This window comes from Sceloporus undulatus, chromosome 5 (genome assembly GCF_019175285.1).
Source record: "Sceloporus undulatus isolate JIND9_A2432 ecotype Alabama chromosome 5, SceUnd_v1.1, whole genome shotgun sequence".
In the NCBI taxonomy this organism is placed as follows: Eukaryota; Metazoa; Chordata; class Lepidosauria; order Squamata; family Phrynosomatidae; genus Sceloporus; species Sceloporus undulatus.
Genome location: NC_056526.1, coordinates 169015608 through 169035047, shown reverse-complemented (window position 1 = coordinate 169035047; position 19440 = coordinate 169015608). Strand labels below are relative to the sequence as shown.

General features: G+C 39.5%; 1 protein-coding gene across 6 annotated transcripts in view; it reads right to left on the bottom strand.

Annotated features, from left to right (window-relative positions):
- Positions 1-19440, bottom strand: part of CENPE (centromere protein E) — a 51256-nt gene that overhangs the window by 12579 nt on the left and 19237 nt on the right. For 2 of the 6 annotated variants that reach the window (XM_042468338.1, XM_042468342.1), the window contains 15 exons: positions 18262-18414; positions 16569-16643; positions 16228-16368; positions 14153-14287; positions 13240-13417; positions 12221-12372; positions 9798-10106; positions 8603-8914; positions 7890-8048; positions 7113-7322; positions 6190-6456; positions 3258-3572; positions 3028-3165; positions 2633-2782; positions 1240-1440 (listed from right to left, as the gene is read on the bottom strand). In XM_042468338.1, the coding sequence (XP_042324272.1) occupies positions 1240-1440; positions 2633-2782; positions 3028-3165; positions 3258-3572; positions 6190-6456; positions 7113-7322; positions 7890-8048; positions 8603-8914; positions 9798-10106; positions 12221-12372; positions 13240-13417; positions 14153-14287; positions 16228-16368; positions 16569-16643; positions 18262-18414 (2895 nt within the window). The remainder of the gene's footprint in view (positions 1-1239; positions 1441-2632; positions 2783-3027; positions 3166-3257; positions 3573-6189; positions 6457-7112; positions 7323-7889; positions 8049-8602; positions 8915-9797; positions 10107-12220; positions 12373-13239; positions 13418-14152; positions 14288-16227; positions 16369-16568; positions 16644-18261; positions 18415-19440) is intronic. The other 4 variants (XM_042468339.1, XM_042468340.1, XM_042468343.1 and 1 more) reach the window with 4 other exon arrangements.

Below are 19440 nucleotides of genomic sequence, written 5' to 3'. Positions count from 1 at the left end.
AGGCTCTGCAGGTCTGACTCGTTTTTCTGTTAAATGACCATCCTGAACATTCCCAAAAAGGAGGAGGAGAAAAAGAAAGCAGAAGTGGCTAGATGTGGTTTAAATCTGGGAAAGAAACAAATTAAAAGCCATTGTAGTTTGGAAAATGACTGATTTTTTGCTATTAAACAATGCAAGGGGTCTATTTAAAAGGAGAATTTGTTGGGTAGGGGGAATATCTGGGGTCCAGAAAGGGTTTTTTGGGTCTGTAAAATAAATAGATATATGCATTAACTTTTTTATCCCTACTACAAACTATTGCATATACTGAAAATGAACTATTATTTGAGTGAGGATACTTATGTGGTTGAAATTACACCAGCGATGTTCAAATGGGAGCTATAATGAGGCTTGAAGAAAGGCAAAGGTTTCCCGATATGTAGTTTATTAATGTTGAAGGATTCTGGGAGTTATGGGTGCAAAAAAATAATGTTTCCAAACTCTGGAAATTTTGGTAAAGGAGGGTGTGGGCAATTACATGGGGGAGAATTGGCCAGTTTCCCTCCTCCAGCATTCTTGTAGGCCAAGCCCATGAACATTCTCCCAAATACTTTGATTTATTCAAGTCTGTCCCAAAATAGTGACTGACAGTGACATTGTGTTACTTCTTGTCATCATTTGGACATGAACTCAGACTGGAACAGTGATATTTGGGGGTGCTGGGAAGTTCTGGGATGCCTTTTTGTGGCTGGGGGTGTTTTTGCATGTGTTGGCGTTTCTGTGGCGGCATCTGCACTGCAAGAATAATCCAACTTGACGCCACTTTAATTGTCATGGCTCCATCCTATGAAATCTTGTTGTTTGTTGTGGCACCAGAATTCTTTGACAGGGAAGGCTAAATATCTCACAAAATAACAATCCCAGAATTCCATAGCAATGAACCATGACAGTTAAAAGTGGTATCAAGTTCAATTATTTCTTCAGTGCAGATTCAGCCCTTATGTTTTTTGGATAAAATGTGCTCTCAAATCATACCTTTAAAAAAAAATGGGGATTGGGTTGGGGGTTCTTGGGGAGACCGGCAGGAGGCATCAGGTGACACAAAAGCTGGGTTCAGAGGCTAGATGGCCACACTTTGTCCATCCCTGCAGTCAGATTTCCCCAAGGCTGGTTTCAGACCCAAACCTCTGGCACCAAGAGAACAAATAAGATAATATCTCACTGAGGTTAAGCATCCTTAAAGTGTTTTTGTCTCCATACCTTTGCAGTATTTTCAAGCAATTTTTCCTGAAGCTGGCCATTTTCTGCTTTAAGGCTCTGCAAATCCTCCTGAAGGTTCTTTCTTTCTTTCTGAAGCAAAGAATTCTCCCTTGTTAGTTGATGCACTTTATCTGCTTGGTCTTTAAGTTCAGCTGCCAATCTTTCCTTTTCACGAATATGCAAGCTTAATTCTTCATTCAGCTACCAAGACAAAATGGCACAGAGCAGACGAATATCACTAACCATCTTAAGTTTGTCTGATTAGACTTTCTGGTAATCTGTTGTCATGAGGAAAGTTACAGTAACCTAAATGCAGAAATAACCCTAGTTGAAAGCTAAATTACCTTTCCTTGGGACCTACTAGAAGAACTCTCCCCAACAAACATAAAAACAGAAAATTTAATTTTCACTTTTAAAAGGTGCAAGGATATGTGGGAGGTAATCAAAGAGTAAACTGTACTTCCTAAAACCTTTCAAGAATTCAATTCCTCTATTTTTGTTCTTTAAAAAAAATTGAGGTAGAATTAGGTGGGCCTAGGAAACCAGGTGTGGACACACATAACTCCATCTTGCATGTTATCTACCTTTGTCTTATAGCATCATCACAGAATATGCTTTGAGGCTATTTTTTTTCTTAAAGGTAAGCATTAGTAAAATATAAATGCATTTTTTTTAAAAGAAAAGATACTTGGTAGTTCGAAACATTCATACCATGCATTTTAACAATTTATATAGGAAGTGCTTAACATGAAATTTAAGATTTTCAAACATTCAGGAATACAAATGGGGGGGGGGGGAGGGGAGTAAAAGTTGCAACTTTCTCAAATGTGGTGATTCTTTTTAAAATCTGTATTTCACCCAAAAAATCTTTAGAAAAGTAAGTTTTGTGTTCAGTAAACAGCAGAAACAAGTTGAAAAGAGCATAGTTTGTGGGGGGAGGGGGAAGGAGAGGTTTACTAACAGTTTATATTTTTACCACCCCACAATTAACCTTTTAATAATTTGGGACCATTATAAAAAATGTAGGCAACCTGATACCCTCTAGATATTTTGGATATTTGGACTCTCGTCAGAGCAGTGAGCATGACTGATGATAAGGGATTATGGAAGATGTAATTCAAAACATCTGAAAGGCATGAGGCTGCTAATCCCATTTTTAAAAACATTCTGTACTATCAGATGAACACACTGTCAATGAGGGATTGCACATACATTTCATGCACATCCAGTTAGATCAGAGGTGAATCTGCAACCCACTAGATGTCTGAGTACTACATCTTTCAGTTCCAGCATGTCCAGTGGTTAAAGATAATGGGACATGTACCCCAACAACAGACAGAACAGCATGGATTTCCTTTTCCTTTGGTGTACACAAAATGTATTGTTTCCTTACTTTCTCTCTTACTTGTTCACTCTCTTCTAAACATTTTGCTTCCAATTTCTGAAGCAAATTTGTCTTTTCATCAATAATGCTATTCATATTATTAATCTTCTCTTCCTGATGTCGTATTTGTGCCTGCAAGTTCTCCATTTCTGTCTCAACCTTCAAAAAAATAATAAATAATAATGTTGAGTTCAACTAGCTGGAAACTCACTATGAAATATATTATTTAGCATATCACCTGCACTTCCAGTTGCTAGAACCAAATAGACAAAATTATGAAATAAAATGTTAAACAGGGAATTATTCTTCCGAGATCCATCTACTGTTACTTATTTTCAAATAAAGATGATTAAGAATGGAGTACTTTAAATATGGAATCCTTTTCAATGGTTGTATTTTCTTACCTCTTGCTTCAGCGTCTTCTGAAGTTCTAAAGACCAAGATTCCTTATCTACGATTTCTCCTTTCAGTTCTGCAACCATTTTGGTATGTGCTTCAATAGCAGAGTGAGCATGTTGGAGTTGCTCCTGCAGTTCCAAATTCTTAAAAACAAAAAAGTACTGATCAGCCACTAATATATGACAAATTATATTAAAAAGTATTCATCTGGAAGCTGTAAAAGTTAGATGCTTACTCGTGCAACTGTCCTTTCTATAGTCTCGCCCAGACGATGGACAGTTTGAATCATGCTGACCTTCTCAGACTGAAGACTTTCTACTGTGATTTTCAGATTGGCATTTTCCATGGTAATAGATCTCATATCCTCCATAGTAGTGTGCAGCTTCTGAGACAACTCTGCTTTTTCCTTCTCCATGGCTTCCATTTTAGACTCGGCTGAGGCCTTCAACTGTTCCATTTCAACCAACCTTCCTTTATCTTCCTGACTCTGTTCTTCTCTCAATTCAAGGCTTTGCTTCTGGCGAAGGCACTCTTCCTCTAGTTTTTTAATCTAAAAACAGATTTTGGAGACTGGTCAAGTGAAGGTACTCCTCATTTCTTACTCATTTTTATGCAGTTTTTGCCCCTTAAGGAGCATTGGGAAGAAGATATGAAAGTGCCCAAATCCAGAGCTTGGAAACATATCTTTTTTGGTCTATCATTCCAACAATCTCTCAGGCAACCTGGCCTATTCCCATATTGGCTAGGGGATGCTAGAATAAGGATGGACAACCTGACCCTGGCCTGCTCTCACACAGCCTAATTTCAAGTTGCAAGTGATCAGTTCAGGCTTCCACAATCACAATGTATCTGTTTGCAACATATATCAAGTTGGAAAGGTGGAAAAGAAATAAAAAGGGGGGAAATGAAACAGAGTAAAAGAGGGGGAAAGGGAAGGAAAGAGAGAAAGGAGGGAAAATGAGAATAAAAGTGGAGAAAGTAAAAAGAGAAATGCAAGAGAATGAGAAAGAAAGAGTGAAAGAGAATGATAAAAAGAAGAAAAAGAAAGGGAGGAGTCTATTTTTTTTAGCTCTGGCCCTAGCTTCATTCCTGTTTACCACTGGGCTATGGCCCCAGTAGTGTCCCCAAGGGAGCATGGTCCCTAACAGAAAAGGGTTCTAGAACCAAGTGGTGTTGCTCTCTATAACCAAGAATCCTCATGTTACTAAATTAAGGATTGTCAAGAGATGGTATCTCCTTTCCACTCTGGCTGCATCAATAGAGGTATAGTGTCTAGATCAAGGGAAGTAATGGTGCCACTCTATTCTGCTTTGGTCTGGCCCCATCTGGAATATTATCTCCAGTCTGGGCACCACAATTCAAAAAGGACATTGAGAAACTGGAGCGCATCCAAAGGAGGGCAACTAAAATGGTGAACGGCCTGGAAGCCATGTCCTATGAGGAATGACTTAGGGAGCTGGGGATGTGTAGCCTGGAGAAGAGAAGGTTAAGAGGTGATATGATAGCCCTGTTTAAATACTTAAAGGGATGCCATATTGAGGTGGGAGCAGGCTTGTTTTCTGTTGCTCCAGAAACTAGGACCAGGGACAATGGATGCAAGCTACAGGACAGTCTTGGCTACAGGAAAAAAGATTCCATCTCAACATTAGGAGGAACTTCCTGACAGTAAGGGCTGTTTGACAGTGGAACAGACTCCCTTGGAGTGTAGTGGAGTCTCCCTCTTTGGAGGTCTTCAAGCAGAGGCTGGATGGCCATTTCTCTGGTGTGCTTTGATTGAGATTTCCTGCATGGCAGGGGGTTGGACTGGATGGCCCTTGTGGTCTCTTCCAACTCTATGATTCTATACCTTGATCAAGTCTGGGATGGAGAGGCGGCTTTTTAAAAGGTGGGTGGGAAGAAATGCAGAAGAGTAACTAGAGGTCAAGGGACGTGTCTTTCATATATGATAAATGGGAGAATCAACAGGTTCCATCATCAATTCTCTTCCATTATATAGGAATCAGGTAGTAAAGAATTGAAAAATAACCCAGGGCCACTCTATAGCAGCAGCCTTGTTTGGAAGCAAGACAAGAACTATGAGGATCCTCCCACATTTGGAGGGCCTCTTTGACCATTTACGTAGTCCTGTTATGGATAGTAAAAGTTTGGGATGGGATCCTTCACTCAAGTATCATGAAGACTCAATAGCTTTTCTTATGCTGCCATATTTTTATTGTAATGGAAACAAAAAAAGCATAGATGATGTATGGCTACTCTGGCTACAACACAAATACAGAGAGCCTTCTTTCATATTTGTAGAGAAAATTCTGCTCTATTAATACTTTATCTCCACTCCTAAAAATTATTGAGCAGATAGTTAATAAATGGCTTACTGAAAAGATGATGAAACTGGCTTGTTAATATGACTCTCACTCCAAGTGTGAAGCAGAGCTTGGAAAACTCGATAGCTTTTCTTATGCTGCCATATTTTTTGTAATGGAAACAAAAAAGCATAGATGATGTATGGACAGTCTTGGCTACAACACAAATACAAAGAGCATGGAAAACATAACTTTTGGAACTACACCTTCCAGACTGCTCTCCCTCATTCCAGCATAGCCAATGGCTTTTCTGAGCTTTGTAAGTGGGGGATAATAGATTTTTCATAAAATGTCAAGCTTTTAAGGATCTGGCTAACATGGGGCACATGTACTGCCAATTAGTATCACTTTAACTGTAATGGCTCCATCTCAAAGAATCCTGGAACATGTAGTTTCAGATACTTAGAATTCTCTGCTTAAGAGCATTAGCCTACTTCCTTGAACTACCATTTCAAATATACCCCAAAAAGAGCAGGGTTGTAGACTGAAATAGATACCTCTATACAGTTGGGTATCTGAAGTGTAGTTCAGGAGAATGCACCACAGCTCTCTAGCTGAAAACATCCAATAACTAACCAAACTATAAACCCCAAAACTCCTTAGCTATGGCAGTTGAGTGATGTAATTCTGTACTGCAGCTACATCCATGGACCAACAGATTGGTTAACCAACTCTTCTCCCCTTGCCAGTATGTTTTTGTTGCTTCACAAAAAAGCAAAACAAACAGAAACAGAAACCAATTCATAGAATTTAAATGGCTTAAGCACATTTTAATTCTACTTAACAGAAATAACATGATTTTCTTACCATTGCTTGGGTAGCATGCGTTTCTTCTTTGAGTTGGTCTCTTTCTGTTTGCAGAGCACTATGCCTGTCTCGCAGATCATCTCTTTCCTGGATCAGAGCTCTTATTGCCTCTTCGTTCTGAGCTACTCCCACATTGTCTGTTAGCTCTTCTTCTATTACAGACTCAGTAGATTTTAAATGTTCACTTGGTTCTTCCATTTCATTCTGTTTTTCCACACTTTGATACAGCTCTTTCTGTATATCAAGTTCTGCATTCTTGCTGGCAACCTTTTAAAGAAAAGAAAAGGAAAATGGGTAAGATGTCAGTGGTGCACTCTAGTTTCAGGTGCCAAACGTTTACTACATTTCAATTTTTTAGGTTCTTTAGCTTTTCATATTGCTCTCTTCAAACTGATTTCAGCAAAATGTGCACATTGCCTTGTTGTTGCTTAAGTCAGACGGGTTACAGACCGCCATTAGGGACGTCCTGAGGACGTCCCAGTTTGAAAAAGGGGCGTCTCTTCCAGACGCCCCTAACCCTATCACGGACAGAGTCCGTGACAAATGTCGGCAGCCGTTCCACACGGCCACTGCCATACTGACATAGCAGACGCTGTGCGCCTGCACATCGCGCCCTGGAAGTGACGCCGCGAGTGCGTGACTAGCACCTCGCGGCGTCTCTTCCAGGGCCCAGGAAGGAGCGCAATTTCCGCACTCCTTCCTCAGAGCGTCCGGGAGCCGTGTGGTTTGGTCGCTGCGGCTCCCGGACGCTGAAAGCAGAGGCGGAGCCAGACCGCCGCAATCCGGCAGTCTGTAACGCGCCCCGTCTCAAATGTGAATGAAATTCTTGAATCTCAACGATGTACCAATTAACAAACATTCAGAACAATTTAGCTGATTAGATTCTGAATCTATCATAAAGACCTGTAACATGCAATAATTACCAACTGAGAACTTTCCAGGGGCTTATTCGTCTCTTCTTGCAGAGCTCCCAGTTGCTGTTGCAGTGCTGCCCTCTCTTGTTCAAGGGCAAAGATTTGTTCCTTCATCAACTGGAGTTCATCACATTCTTCCAACCTTATCTTGTCTGCAACAGGTTTAGATAGATTTCTCTCCACATTGAAATGTTCCAAGTCTTTGGTTAACTTCAATATCTGTAAGAAGGAAAAGAGCATAGTTTACTTCTGAAGAGGTGACTGGACTACTATTCTTGCAGGAGATGAACACATAATGTTAAAACTGTTCTCCCACAGAATTAAAGGCCCAAGTTCCCATACTTATTTACATAAGTATAGCCTGCCTTCTCCCCCATACACTTACTGATTTCTCTTTCATGGATTTGACGATTCACATATTTGATTAATATATCCTCTCTAGGTCCACCAGCATTATTCAATGGTCAATTTCCAGTGAAACTTGACCAAAGGGTCATGCTGGAGTACTTAGAGATTCATAGAGAAGTGTTCTTGCAGGTGGGAAAGCTCTGTCCCTCCAGATGTTGCAGTTTTAGAACTCCCACTATCTCTGGCCTTCTCCCGTGCTAGTTGGTGGAGGTCCTGGAGTTAACTATATTCTTCAAGAACTGGGAATCAGACTCAGAATTCATTACCAATCTACTGCAAATCACTGAAAAATCTACCAGTACATCCAACTGTTCTTTGATCTATTCTTATCTTAGACTAATATGTATAACTAAGCCATTCCTTTTATAGGTATCTTACCTGTTGCTTCTGTTCTTCAATAGTTATTCCTAGAGATTGTCTGACATCAGACATTTGTGACTCTCCCTCTGCAATAGTTTTTTCCAGTTCTTGAATGTGATTCTGATACTGCTGCAGAGAATTGTGACAAACTCTCAGTTCTTCTTGCACCTCAATGTTCTTTTACATTAAAAAAGAAGATAAATGCATGCATCAACATTAGCATGATATACAACAGGGGTGGACAAAATGTGGCTCATGGGCCACAAGCAGCCTCCAGTGCTCTTTTGTGCCCCCAGGGATCATTTTGTTTGCTCTAGAATAACCCCAAATGCACTCAGGGGACATAGAGAGCATTTCCACCAAATTTGGAGCTCCCTTGCCTCCCAAGGGGTCATAAACAATTTTTGCAAAAATTTCTTGCCATGAAATGCTCCATAATGTCTTGTGGGCCTGGAGTTTTCACCACATTTTGCAGGCCCCCTGGGCCAATTTAGCCCCAAAACAGCCCCCCCCTTTGAAATCCCAAACATAGTGAAAATGCCCCCAAAGGTGTTTAGAGGGGGAAATTATTGTGTGAACAGGTGCCCCAAAGTTTCCTCGGGTGTTAATGTGTCCCCCTAGCCTTCCACAGTTACCTACCACCAATGTATACGATTTATTGCAGTGGTATGATTGATTTTTCTAACCAGACTTTCCCATTCTCTACTTATACATTCTGTGCTTTGGCTTACTATTGACACCGTTTCCTGTATATCTTCTTTGATCTGGTCTCTCTCCTGCTCAAGAGCCTCCTGCTTCTGTTTCAGATCATTTCTTTCTTGGGTCAGTGCTATTATTTCCTCTTCACTATCATGGAGTTTCTGAGTTATGGCTAGCCTCTCTTTCTCTCCAGCTTCCATCTTAGACTCCCAAGTTTTCAGCTGATCTCTGAGTTGATCCATTTCACTTAGTTTCTTATGAGCTTCTTCAAATTGTTCTTTCAGGCTGAGGAATTCAATTTGTTCCAAGTTCTTCTGCTGTAGCTCTTTGCTTTTGCTAGAAAGCTTTTATTTTTTTTTTAAAAAAGACAGCATAGACACTCAGTATTAGTAAAATGAACTTAAAAATTTTGGTTTTGAAATTGCATCCAAGATTTCTGCATTTCTCCTAGACAAAAACACTCCCATTCTGATTTATTATGTTAAAAAAATCCAAATTAGGACATCTTTACATTCCTGCATAATTATGTTACCAGAGCTATACATGCTGCCAGAATTCAACAGGTTTCCAGCCAACATGTAGTTCCATGCAGGGTTAGACCACAGGGTTTCTTGTCCAGTATTGCTACCAGAAACTACAAATAACACTCATGTAAAACAGCATCCCCTCCCATTTGCATTAGCCGTAACTGATATTGGGTAGTTCGGTTCTCAGACCAGTACAGCTCAGAGGATGCTAAGTCTCATTTTGCTGCCTTCTAGAAGCCATGCTAAACCAAATCAAATGCACGTGGTATAACCATTAGGTTTCAAACAATATAAGGTACATGAACAGCATTTAGGTCAGTGAGCTGCTTGTTGCAGAAGGCATAAATATTTCATTTTAATGAAGGGGAAGAGTAACGAAGCACACTAATGGATCACAGAGCTTCATGTTGTTCTGGATTCCCATCTCCGGTAATGAGGACTCTTGCCTTCAAATAGCAGGCTAAGAATGCACTTTCTGATTGCTGCTAGGTCCTCTATTAAGTAATTATCAAATGCTGGGCCTTACTGTAATATATATAAATAAGAGCAAGGACCCAGGAGAAAGTACTAAAGTCTCACTAAATTCTCAGAGCATTCAACAAAAATACTTGAAGTTCAACAATGTTGCAGTGAAACTAGTCAACACTCTGTCATTAGTTTCTGTATTAAGAAAAGATTAGCTACCAAGTACAGTACTCACTTCTAGCGTTAAATTGTTAACAACTGTGTTTAGCTTGAGATTTTCATCAGATAGAAGATCTACTTGGCCTTTCATCTGTTTGCTATCTTCTGATGCAATCATAAATTTTTGACCCAGTTCATCACAGTGATGCTTCAATTCTTGAAAAGCCATGTCATTCGCTCTCATTATGTCAGTGTTTGTAAAATCCTCTTTAGATTTTAATGCATTAGTTGCTTCTTGGAGCAACCTCTCCTTTTCAGCTACTTGAGAAAGCAAGTTCTCTTTTTCGGAGGTCAATAAAGAAATTAGTTCAGCTTTTTCAAGAATCTGCAAATAGAAGAAAGACAACATATTCAAAATAGAGTATGTGCATGACTATTATTGTCACATTGTTGCTTCATCAGATGCATTTGGGCTGGATAAAGAATGGGGATGTTTTTTAAGCTAAAATAAGAGTGGAAGATCTAACCCCCCCCTTCCATCCTCTTAGCTTGAAGTAGGGACGTACACCTTCTAAATACCTGGGTCCATTTTTGCCTCTTCCAAACACTCCTACTGTGGAAAGAAAATTGCCCCCCAAATTGCCTCTAGAAACTTCAGGAGGCATGATTTGCCATTTAAATGTTACTTAACCCAAGCCAGGACATTTGACCAGAAAGGTCTGGTTTCTTTCTTGTGGACCATGTTGGGAATCCAGCCGTTGGAGGTTAGATGCCATTTTATTTATTCATTCCTAGCTTAGAGCAAAGGCTTACATGGTACTATCCCATTTTAATCACAAAACAGTCTTATTGCCCAGATGATGGGAAAGTTATTTTTCAAGCAAGAGCTCCCAGAATCTGCCAGCCAATATGGCCAGTGTCTGGGAGTTATAGTTCTAAAAAGGTACCTTTACCAAGCTCTCTAATTACTGCCTTGAGCTCACTAGAGGAGAGGTGGAATATATGTTTTAATAACTATAGCTATGTAATAAATAAATATATAATATAATATAATATAATGACTACAAACTCCCTCTTTTTTTCCCAGAATTCTGGGCACTCCATTTTTGCTAGGCTTGAGCAAACCCTGAACTCAAGGCAACTTAAAGTACGAGTAAGAAATACAATGTGCCAGAAAAAAAAATATAATGAGCTTTAGGGGTTTTGAATTATGATAGTTCTTCATCAGGGATGTCTACAATACATGTGTACAAGTAACTGTTTTAGATATGCTTAAATACACTTCTATAACCAATATAAATGTCCACATGTATGTAAAACCTCACATTACTCCACCCCCAATATAACAACTGAAACATTACTGCTATCTGGTCAGCAACCATGCCTTCCTTATACTGAGCCCGGAAGCTAATAGGCAGCCAATGAAGAGATTTCAATACAGATGTAATAAGAGTCGAATTTAGCTTTGTCAGGTTGGTTGTAGGTTATTACCTATAAAGCCATACATGGCTTGGATCCAGCATACTTGAAGGAACGCCTCCTCCCATACAATCCTTCCTGCGCGCTCAGGTCCTCTGGGAGGAACCTACTTCAGCCAAAGAAAACCAAGCTCGTAGCGACTTCCCAGAGGACCTTTTCAGCTGCTGCTACTAAAATATGAAAGGACCTGCTGGAAGAGATCTGCCATATTATATCTTTGGAGGTGTTCAAAAAGGCGATAAAGACAGATCTCTTCCGGCGGGCCTTCCCAGAATAACCTCTCGATGATCTAACAAAACTTGATCTATTTACTCTTCCTCTGCCTCTCCTGATGGTCTCTTGAAATAATTCGACCTGTGTCGAACCTTGGCTACAAAATTTGTAACTAAGTATATTGTACTGGGGGAAACTGTATTGTATTTTGATGTTCATGTGTAATTTTAGCAAATGGAGGGAGGGTTAAGGGGATTAGGGATATTTTACGATTCTTTGTATATCTGTTTTATTGGACTGTTGTTACCCGCCTAGATCCCGGAAGGGAGAGGTTGGATATAAATAAATATTTTAATATTATTATTATGAACAAATTCACAGAACATTTAACATAAATCAGAATAAAGAAACAAGGTACTAAGAATGCAGATTCCTCTGAATGACAAAGGTTCCATTCTATGTTAGCATGAAAAATACAACTCTTTCAAAATCATAAGCAGACTTCCATATAAACATTGTTTAAAAATTAAATAATTATCATCATTATTATCATGTTATTTTTGTCAGTTTGTGTGGTTCCTGAAAGTTACAGGGATAAAAACCTGACCTCAGGAACATTCAAAGTTACCCATCCCTGGTGTAATGGATGTAACTCAGTTCAACAGCTATTCTGATAAGCAATAAGAGAAATAGGAGAACAATTATGACCATGAGGAGGAAGGAGGGAGAACATTTCTGAAAACCATGTCTCTTTTTCTCATGCTAGGACTCTTAAAAGCTTCAGACCATCCCTATTGCATTTTATACCTCTTTCTGGAAGATTTCAAGGTCAGGTCCTGAGCCAGCCTCCGATAACACAGTTAGTTCTTTCCTTAAAGCAGTATTCTCTTCCAGAGCTTTATTCAGTTCATTTTTTAAACCCTCGATCTTTCTTTCCAATTCAATACAGGATAGTATGTCTAGGGAAAAGGAAAAAAACTGTCAGTGAAATTTACAAAGACAGTAATAATTGTGTTGCAAGTTTTACTATCCTATACAATTCTTGTTCTTCATACTTATCAACTTGTGTGAAATACCTTGTTACTGTAGGCACCCTTTCCATTCTGATTACTGAGAGAAGAATTACCTGAAAAGGCTTTCCTCTTCTCTGTCCCAGGCTATACCTTATGACCCAGGCTATACTTATCTTCCCCAGTCCACACAGCTGGCCCTACCATGAAACAGTGAGGTGACTAGGAGAGGACAGCAAGACCAGCCTTTCAGCTGTTTCCCTCTGTTGGGGAACCAAGCTACAAATGCCCTACATAACTTGTCCAAGTTATTATTGGTCAAAAGCTCTCACTGAGGAAGTTGCCCCCCAAAGTAACAATGTTATAGATGATTTGAAGGATACAGCGCCAGAGCAATAAGTCCCTGCAGAGGTGAGAAAGAAGGAAACAACATGCATGCATGAGACTGGTTGAATGGGCCAACTGATCCATATTTAAACACAGAAAATGTTACTTTGCTTCAGACAAGCCACATCTGGGACAGAAACCCTCAAATGCCTGAAGTAGAGTCCTCTCATAAACTTTAGAACAGCCATTGGCAATATGGTCCACTTGATGATGTTGGACTGTAAGCCCCATCCCCCTACCACTGACTTTGGCAGGTAGGAATTGCAGTCCAACAACATTTAGAGAGCTTCACGTTAACCACTCATGGTCTTGAAGTTAGCTATCCTAGGTACGAGAGTGCCCATTTAAATTCATAAAGCTTTTCTTTGCTGACACACATTTAGCTCAGTTAAATGGAGGACTGAGTAAACACTTCTTGCTTTGCAGTACCTTTGGGAACCTTCCCCTCCAAAAGTGATGTCAGTTTTGAATTCTCCTGCAGGTAATACTGGAGTTCTTTCTGCAAGTCAGACTGCATTTTTTTGTAAGTAACTTTTCCAGCTTCTAACTGCCTTCTGTAACATTCATTGTCTTTTTCCATTTTGCTGTAAGACTCCAACAGCTGTGTCTACATGGAAATGAATTAATATTCTATTATCCTAGGTCCATTTATGTGCCAATAAAGCATGTAAAAGAAAAAAAATTATGTGAAGGCAAGTATCACTGTAGTGTGATCTTTTCACCAGAACTTAGAAAAACATTTTTTACTATAACTCTCTGATCCCCTCCCCCCAGCTAACAGGACTACTTTCCCCCTCTCTATATAGTTATGCCACCACAGCCAACTGTATCCCACATTATATAATCCTGCTAGGAAAACAGCAGAGTCCATCAGGACAAAGAAACATGTATGTGTAATATAGTTGTTGAATTTTGCCTTTCATAGTGCTTATATTAGGTACTGACAAGGCAACATACAAACATTGTATCTGCTTAGTAGATCTTACATGTAGACAGATGAAGTGAGCAGTTAATTTTGAGAATGATCATTCTTGTGAGACTGAAGGAACAGGGCACACCCCACCCACCGGGATAATATATTAGTGTTAATAGAATAAAAGCGACTGAATCTGGTTAACAGGACTATGCAATAAAGCTGAGGAGAGAGCGGTTGGTAGAAATGGTTAACCACAGTTTAGAATTCTGAGAGATCCTGCCTGCCTGAGTCGGCACGAGGAGATAACCCACGTTTTGTGTACTGTGCCTTCAATCTCATGGAGAATAACCAATTTTTCTTGATGTAATGCAAGGTTTTACAGTGCATTGTAATGAATGCCATCAAATGCAGCTGAAGAAGTCTTACCATTTTTTCTGTCAGCACCATGTTTTCACTTCTGAAGAATGCAGATTCTCTTTTAGCATCCAGTGCCACTGCTTCAGCATCACTAAGAGACTGTTTCATTTGCTGCATTTCATCCAGCCCTTTATTTGGTATTTGCTGCATAAACAAGAACAATACAGTATTTCCACATACAAAGCCTCCAGGAAGCATTGGCAAACACTGATATGCTTCTTTAAACTTGGAAGCCTTCTACCCATATCTTTCCATATGCTTTATTTACAACAGGGATAGAGCTGTAGATACATTTTTGTGGCCCCTGAAGAACCCCCCCCCCAAGTTTCCAGAAGCCCCAAACTATTGGACAATTTTTGCCCCAGAACCACATAGAAAATGAAAACATGTGTGAAACATGTGAAAACATTCTCCCCAGGACCTTGTACTCCTGTCAAATACCTTTATTTTCCTCCACAGATGAAAACAGTTCTTTTCATTTGTATTTTTTTTTCCATTTTGTGGGGAAATGGCGACAGTCCAACAACTGATGACTAGCTTATTAAACTATATGATATGATCAGTTTAGATAAGTTAACAGTAATAATTAGGGAAGAATCAGACATGAAGAAAATTGGGAAAAAATTGATATTGTACTGGAAAGAAAAATGAGGCCTATCAGATAGTGGTTCTAAGTTTGGAAAACTAAGGGAGAATCTAAGCATTTAAAGTTTAAGTTAAGTGTGAAAGAATAGGCTAATTTATTAATTGTCACTTAGATGTAGTGGTTTAATTATTTCAGTTATACAGTGCACTGATTTAAAATATTTTAAAGCATTTTTGATATGTAATTAATAGATCTCCAGATAATTTAGTGAAGGTAGAGAATAGGTTGAAATCATTCTAGTATATTGCATTCATAATGCAAATAATGCATAATACAAAATAATGTGGCATTTAATACGCTTTTGCTGTAACACAGAAAATATGTTGAAAAATGTGAAATGAAAAAAGTAGAGATAATAAATAGAGATGGTAAATAAGTTAAAAGGTATAAAACTGAACCAGTTCTAGGACAGGAAGTCACATATTGTAAGCTTGTAGTAAGATAGATATTTGATATAGATTATTTCATTATATCTATAATATTTAAATTTTACTTTAAATTTTACCCGCAGTCTGGGGGTGCTTCTTGACTCGTCGCTTCACCTGACTGCTCAGGTGAATGCGACGGTCAAGAGCACCTGTTATCAGCTTCGGTTGATTCGCCAGCTGCGTCCATACCTGCCCCAGAGGGACCTAGAAACTGTTGTACATGCTCTGGTAACTTCGAGACTGGATTTCTGCAATGTACTCTACATGGGGCAACCCTTATACCAAACTCGGAAGCTGCAAATGGTGCAGAACATGGCAGCCTGGCTGGTCACTGGTGCTCCCAGGACCAGCCATATAACACCGGTTTTAAAAGATCTCCATTGGCTGCCCATTCGCTTCCGAGCTCAATATAAGGTGTTGGTAATTACCTATAAAGCCCTAAATGGCTTGGGCCCAGGATACCTAAAGGACCGCCTCTCCCCGTACATTCCGCCTCGCACCCTCAGAACGTCTGGGCAGCAGCTACTGAAGGTGCCTGGGGCCAGATTAGTCTCCACTACTTGGAGGACGTTTTCTATAGCTGCCCCAGCCCTTTGGAATGCGCTGCCCATTGAGCTCCGCTCGTCCACCACCCTGGCCCAATTTAGGAAGGATCTTAAAACCTTCCTATTCCAACAGGCATTCCCCGAATAAATATCCTGTGGGCCTCCCTCCTCTTCCGTGGCCAAGAGGTTGGGCTATGGGGCTTTTTACTTGTTGGTTTGATTTATTTATGTATTTATGAGTTTTATTATGTATGTATTTTAATCTGTTGTGAGCCGCCCTGATCGTAGGAAGGGCGGCATATAAATAAAAAGTTTATTATTATTTATTTATAACATTGAAGAATATCATCTATATCTGGTTGTTATTATTAATACATTTTATTTTATTTATTAAATAAAAATTAATAAAAAAGAGAAAAGTTTTTTTTCAAGGCCATTCATCAAATAACAATAGTTCATGCTTACTATTGAGAAGGACCTATCTCTCTTCCCATTTTCAGCATTTACATCTTCCATGAGATTTTTAAGCTCAGCAACATTGTTCTCTAGCACCTTCACTTTATTTGCCTGCTCTTTCAGCTGCATATCTTTTGATTTTATTTCCTCCTACAAAGAAAAGTGAAAAAAATACAAAAGCAGAATGTTGTTTTTAGGTACATTTTCCAATTTCCTGGTGGAATGAGTGTTAGGCACTATTACATAAACTAGAAACTCTGGCCCAAGCACTGGCTAAAATTCATATCAGCCCATACAGGTGTGAAGTTTCACTACATGCAAGTCTGCCACCATGACCACCACCAGCTCACCTGAAGATCTTGATTGTAAACTTCAGCATTTGCAATTATAGCCTTTAAGCTGGAAATTTCATGCATTAGTTGCATCTGTGGAGCAATTGAAGCAAAATAGCACAAGCAATTAGAAGCACCCTTCAGTTTAGCTTACCTGCCATCACCTACCACAAAAGCAAGCAGGATAGATAATAACCCAATTGTTGCTGTGGGTAAACACTGAGATTATGCATTTCTTACAGTGGAGGCCCTTCAATAGTCCTAAGAAATACAAGCCTCAGCATCTGGTTATTTACACAATTTATTACTTCTCTACCGTTCAGAACAATGGAAGGATGTAACAGTAATATACAGCAAACATTACTGTCAACAGTAATTCTACTTGTAGAACTGCCAGGTGCACAGAATGAATGCATTTCTATCTCACATTTCTTCCATGAGGGAACTCAAAAAGGGAATGCAGATTTCTGAACCTAATACGTATATGGATTCATCCCAAAATAATGTGAAAACATTCTCCTGAACTCTTCACCAGGCTAGATGTGTGTTTCACATGTAGCCTGTGATGAGTTTTAGAGAACTCAAAACTTGCACACAGTGTTCTGGTCTCTGTACAAATTTTTGTACACACAATTTTGTGGCCATTGGCCAAATAAGGGTATTGTCCTAAAACAGACTTTAGATTTTTTTACCATGCAGTATGGGCAGCTGGAATACCAGTTTATTTGGATTTCCTGTATGACAACGCACTAGAGCACTGCTGGTAATCCACATTGGTAAGTGGCTAGCACTTAGCTTTGCTGTTCCTTACTTTTTGATGTCGATGCTTTTTAATGACGATATTTGATAGAAGGCAGGCTAGAAATATTTTGCTAAATATAACATAAACTAATATTATGCCATACCAAGAGTTCTCCTAAGCCACAGTTTTATCAATTGAATGCAAATGTACTGAAATACTAAAAAACTCTTTGCTACTTGTGGAAAGCTAAGTAGCAATGGGACTAGGTGAGCTTTTTGACAAAAATTTGAGGAAATAGACTTAAGTCTACGAAAGCTCTACCAATGTGGCACTACCACAGAAGATGCCTTCTTTCTTATGCCCAAACATCATGCTTCAGAAAGTGGAGGGATCACAAAGAGGTCAAGCAGACTGGCAGCTTGGAATGACCTCTGGCTACTCCTTGTTTGGTGTGGGACTGCGACTAGATGCCACAAAGCTGGCTTTTTACGCTCCTTTTCCAGCCACGTTTGGGCCGCCTTAGATGGCTGTAACACAGCTTCACCACAATCCAGGGACATGTGTATGCTACGCCTCCAGATTGGTCCAAAGGCAGCACTTTTGGCCCATCTGTTTCACGACAAAGAAAGCTCTCAGTAGACCAACTATCTGCAAACTTGTATTTGCCACAACTGTCTTGATGCATAAATTGTACTCAGGAGAAGGAGCTATTCTTAGGACATACATATGGAGAAACAGAAGGGTTTCCAATTTTCCTATCATCTGTAAAGCAGGATTAGGGACAGAAGGAGATGGTGTTAAAATTAAAATACCACATTAATCAGAGAAGCCATGGTCGTGAGCCTGCAAGACCTGAGCATGGCAGCTGAAAATAGAATAACTTGGAAATCTCTCATTCATAGGGTTGCCATAGGTCAAAATAAACTTGAAGGCAGCTAACAACAAATTACAGATACAGTACATGCCTACCTCTTGCTCTTTTGCAGTCTCATTTTCAAGAACCTCAAACTCCTCAATTGACATTTTCTCCTTCAGTTCGGTAAGCTCATATCTCAGCTGATTATTCTCCAATTTCAGATTATCTAATTTTGTTCTCATAGATTGTTCAGTGACAGTATTATCCTAGGCAGAAACAAGAATAAGAGATTAAGAGGTTCTACATACAACTTTAGATTAAATTGTGTCAAAAGAGTAAATTGACTCACCCTCTCTTTTGCAAGGATTTCACACAGCTGGACAGATTCTGCAAAGTCTTTAGTACTCAAGAACAAAGTTTTCTAAGTGAGTTGTGAAATATTTCTGTTTGTAATCCTAGTTAAACTTACTTTTGTTATCAAAATCATGGATATTAATGCACAACTTATTCTGGTGTACATTGCCGGAAGAGATCCGTCTTATTACCACTCTGGACGCTTTCAAGAAAGCACTGAAGACGGATCTCCTCCGGTGAGCCTATCCTCCAAACCTGTTGTAATATCTCACCTTGGTTAGTATTGCATTCTCTTTACAGAGAATCAACCATCGTATAGTATTGTACTCTATTGATAGTGACGTATTTTTATGTTATGTATTTTATGCTATGTTTTTTATATGTTTTATTGTTGTAACTCTTGACTGCTGTAATCCCGCCTCGATCCGTAGGGAGAGGCGGGAAATAGAAATAAATGTTATTATTATTATTCCTATAGCAATACATTGGTAGCTCAAAAGTGGCTTTGAATAAAGCCACTGTGGCCTGATGAAATTTTCTAAAGAGTTTTAAAAAGCAAGACAGGCTGCAAGAAACAGTGAGTTTGGAGTGAGTGGTCAGCTTGACTTTGGGCATCTAGGAGTGTATATATGTGAGTCAGCTGCATGTATGTAGGCACAAAAATTGTACATTTGAGGAGAGAGAGGCAAGCAGGCAGCTGTACACTCCATCCAAGGAGCAGCCATACCCACTCTCAGAGGAAGGAAGAATGAAAGGAGAAGCAGTGCCTCAGAGAGAACATGAGACCCTGTGCAGGGAGAACAAGATCCTGTCTCTGCTTTGTGGTGGTTGTTTGCATTGGTCCCTTGCTTGGTTTCCTTTTGTTGTTTGTTGATGCTGCTGCCATCACCCAGGCCCCAGAGTTACAGGAGCCAGCATTGTGGGCAGAGGAATATCCA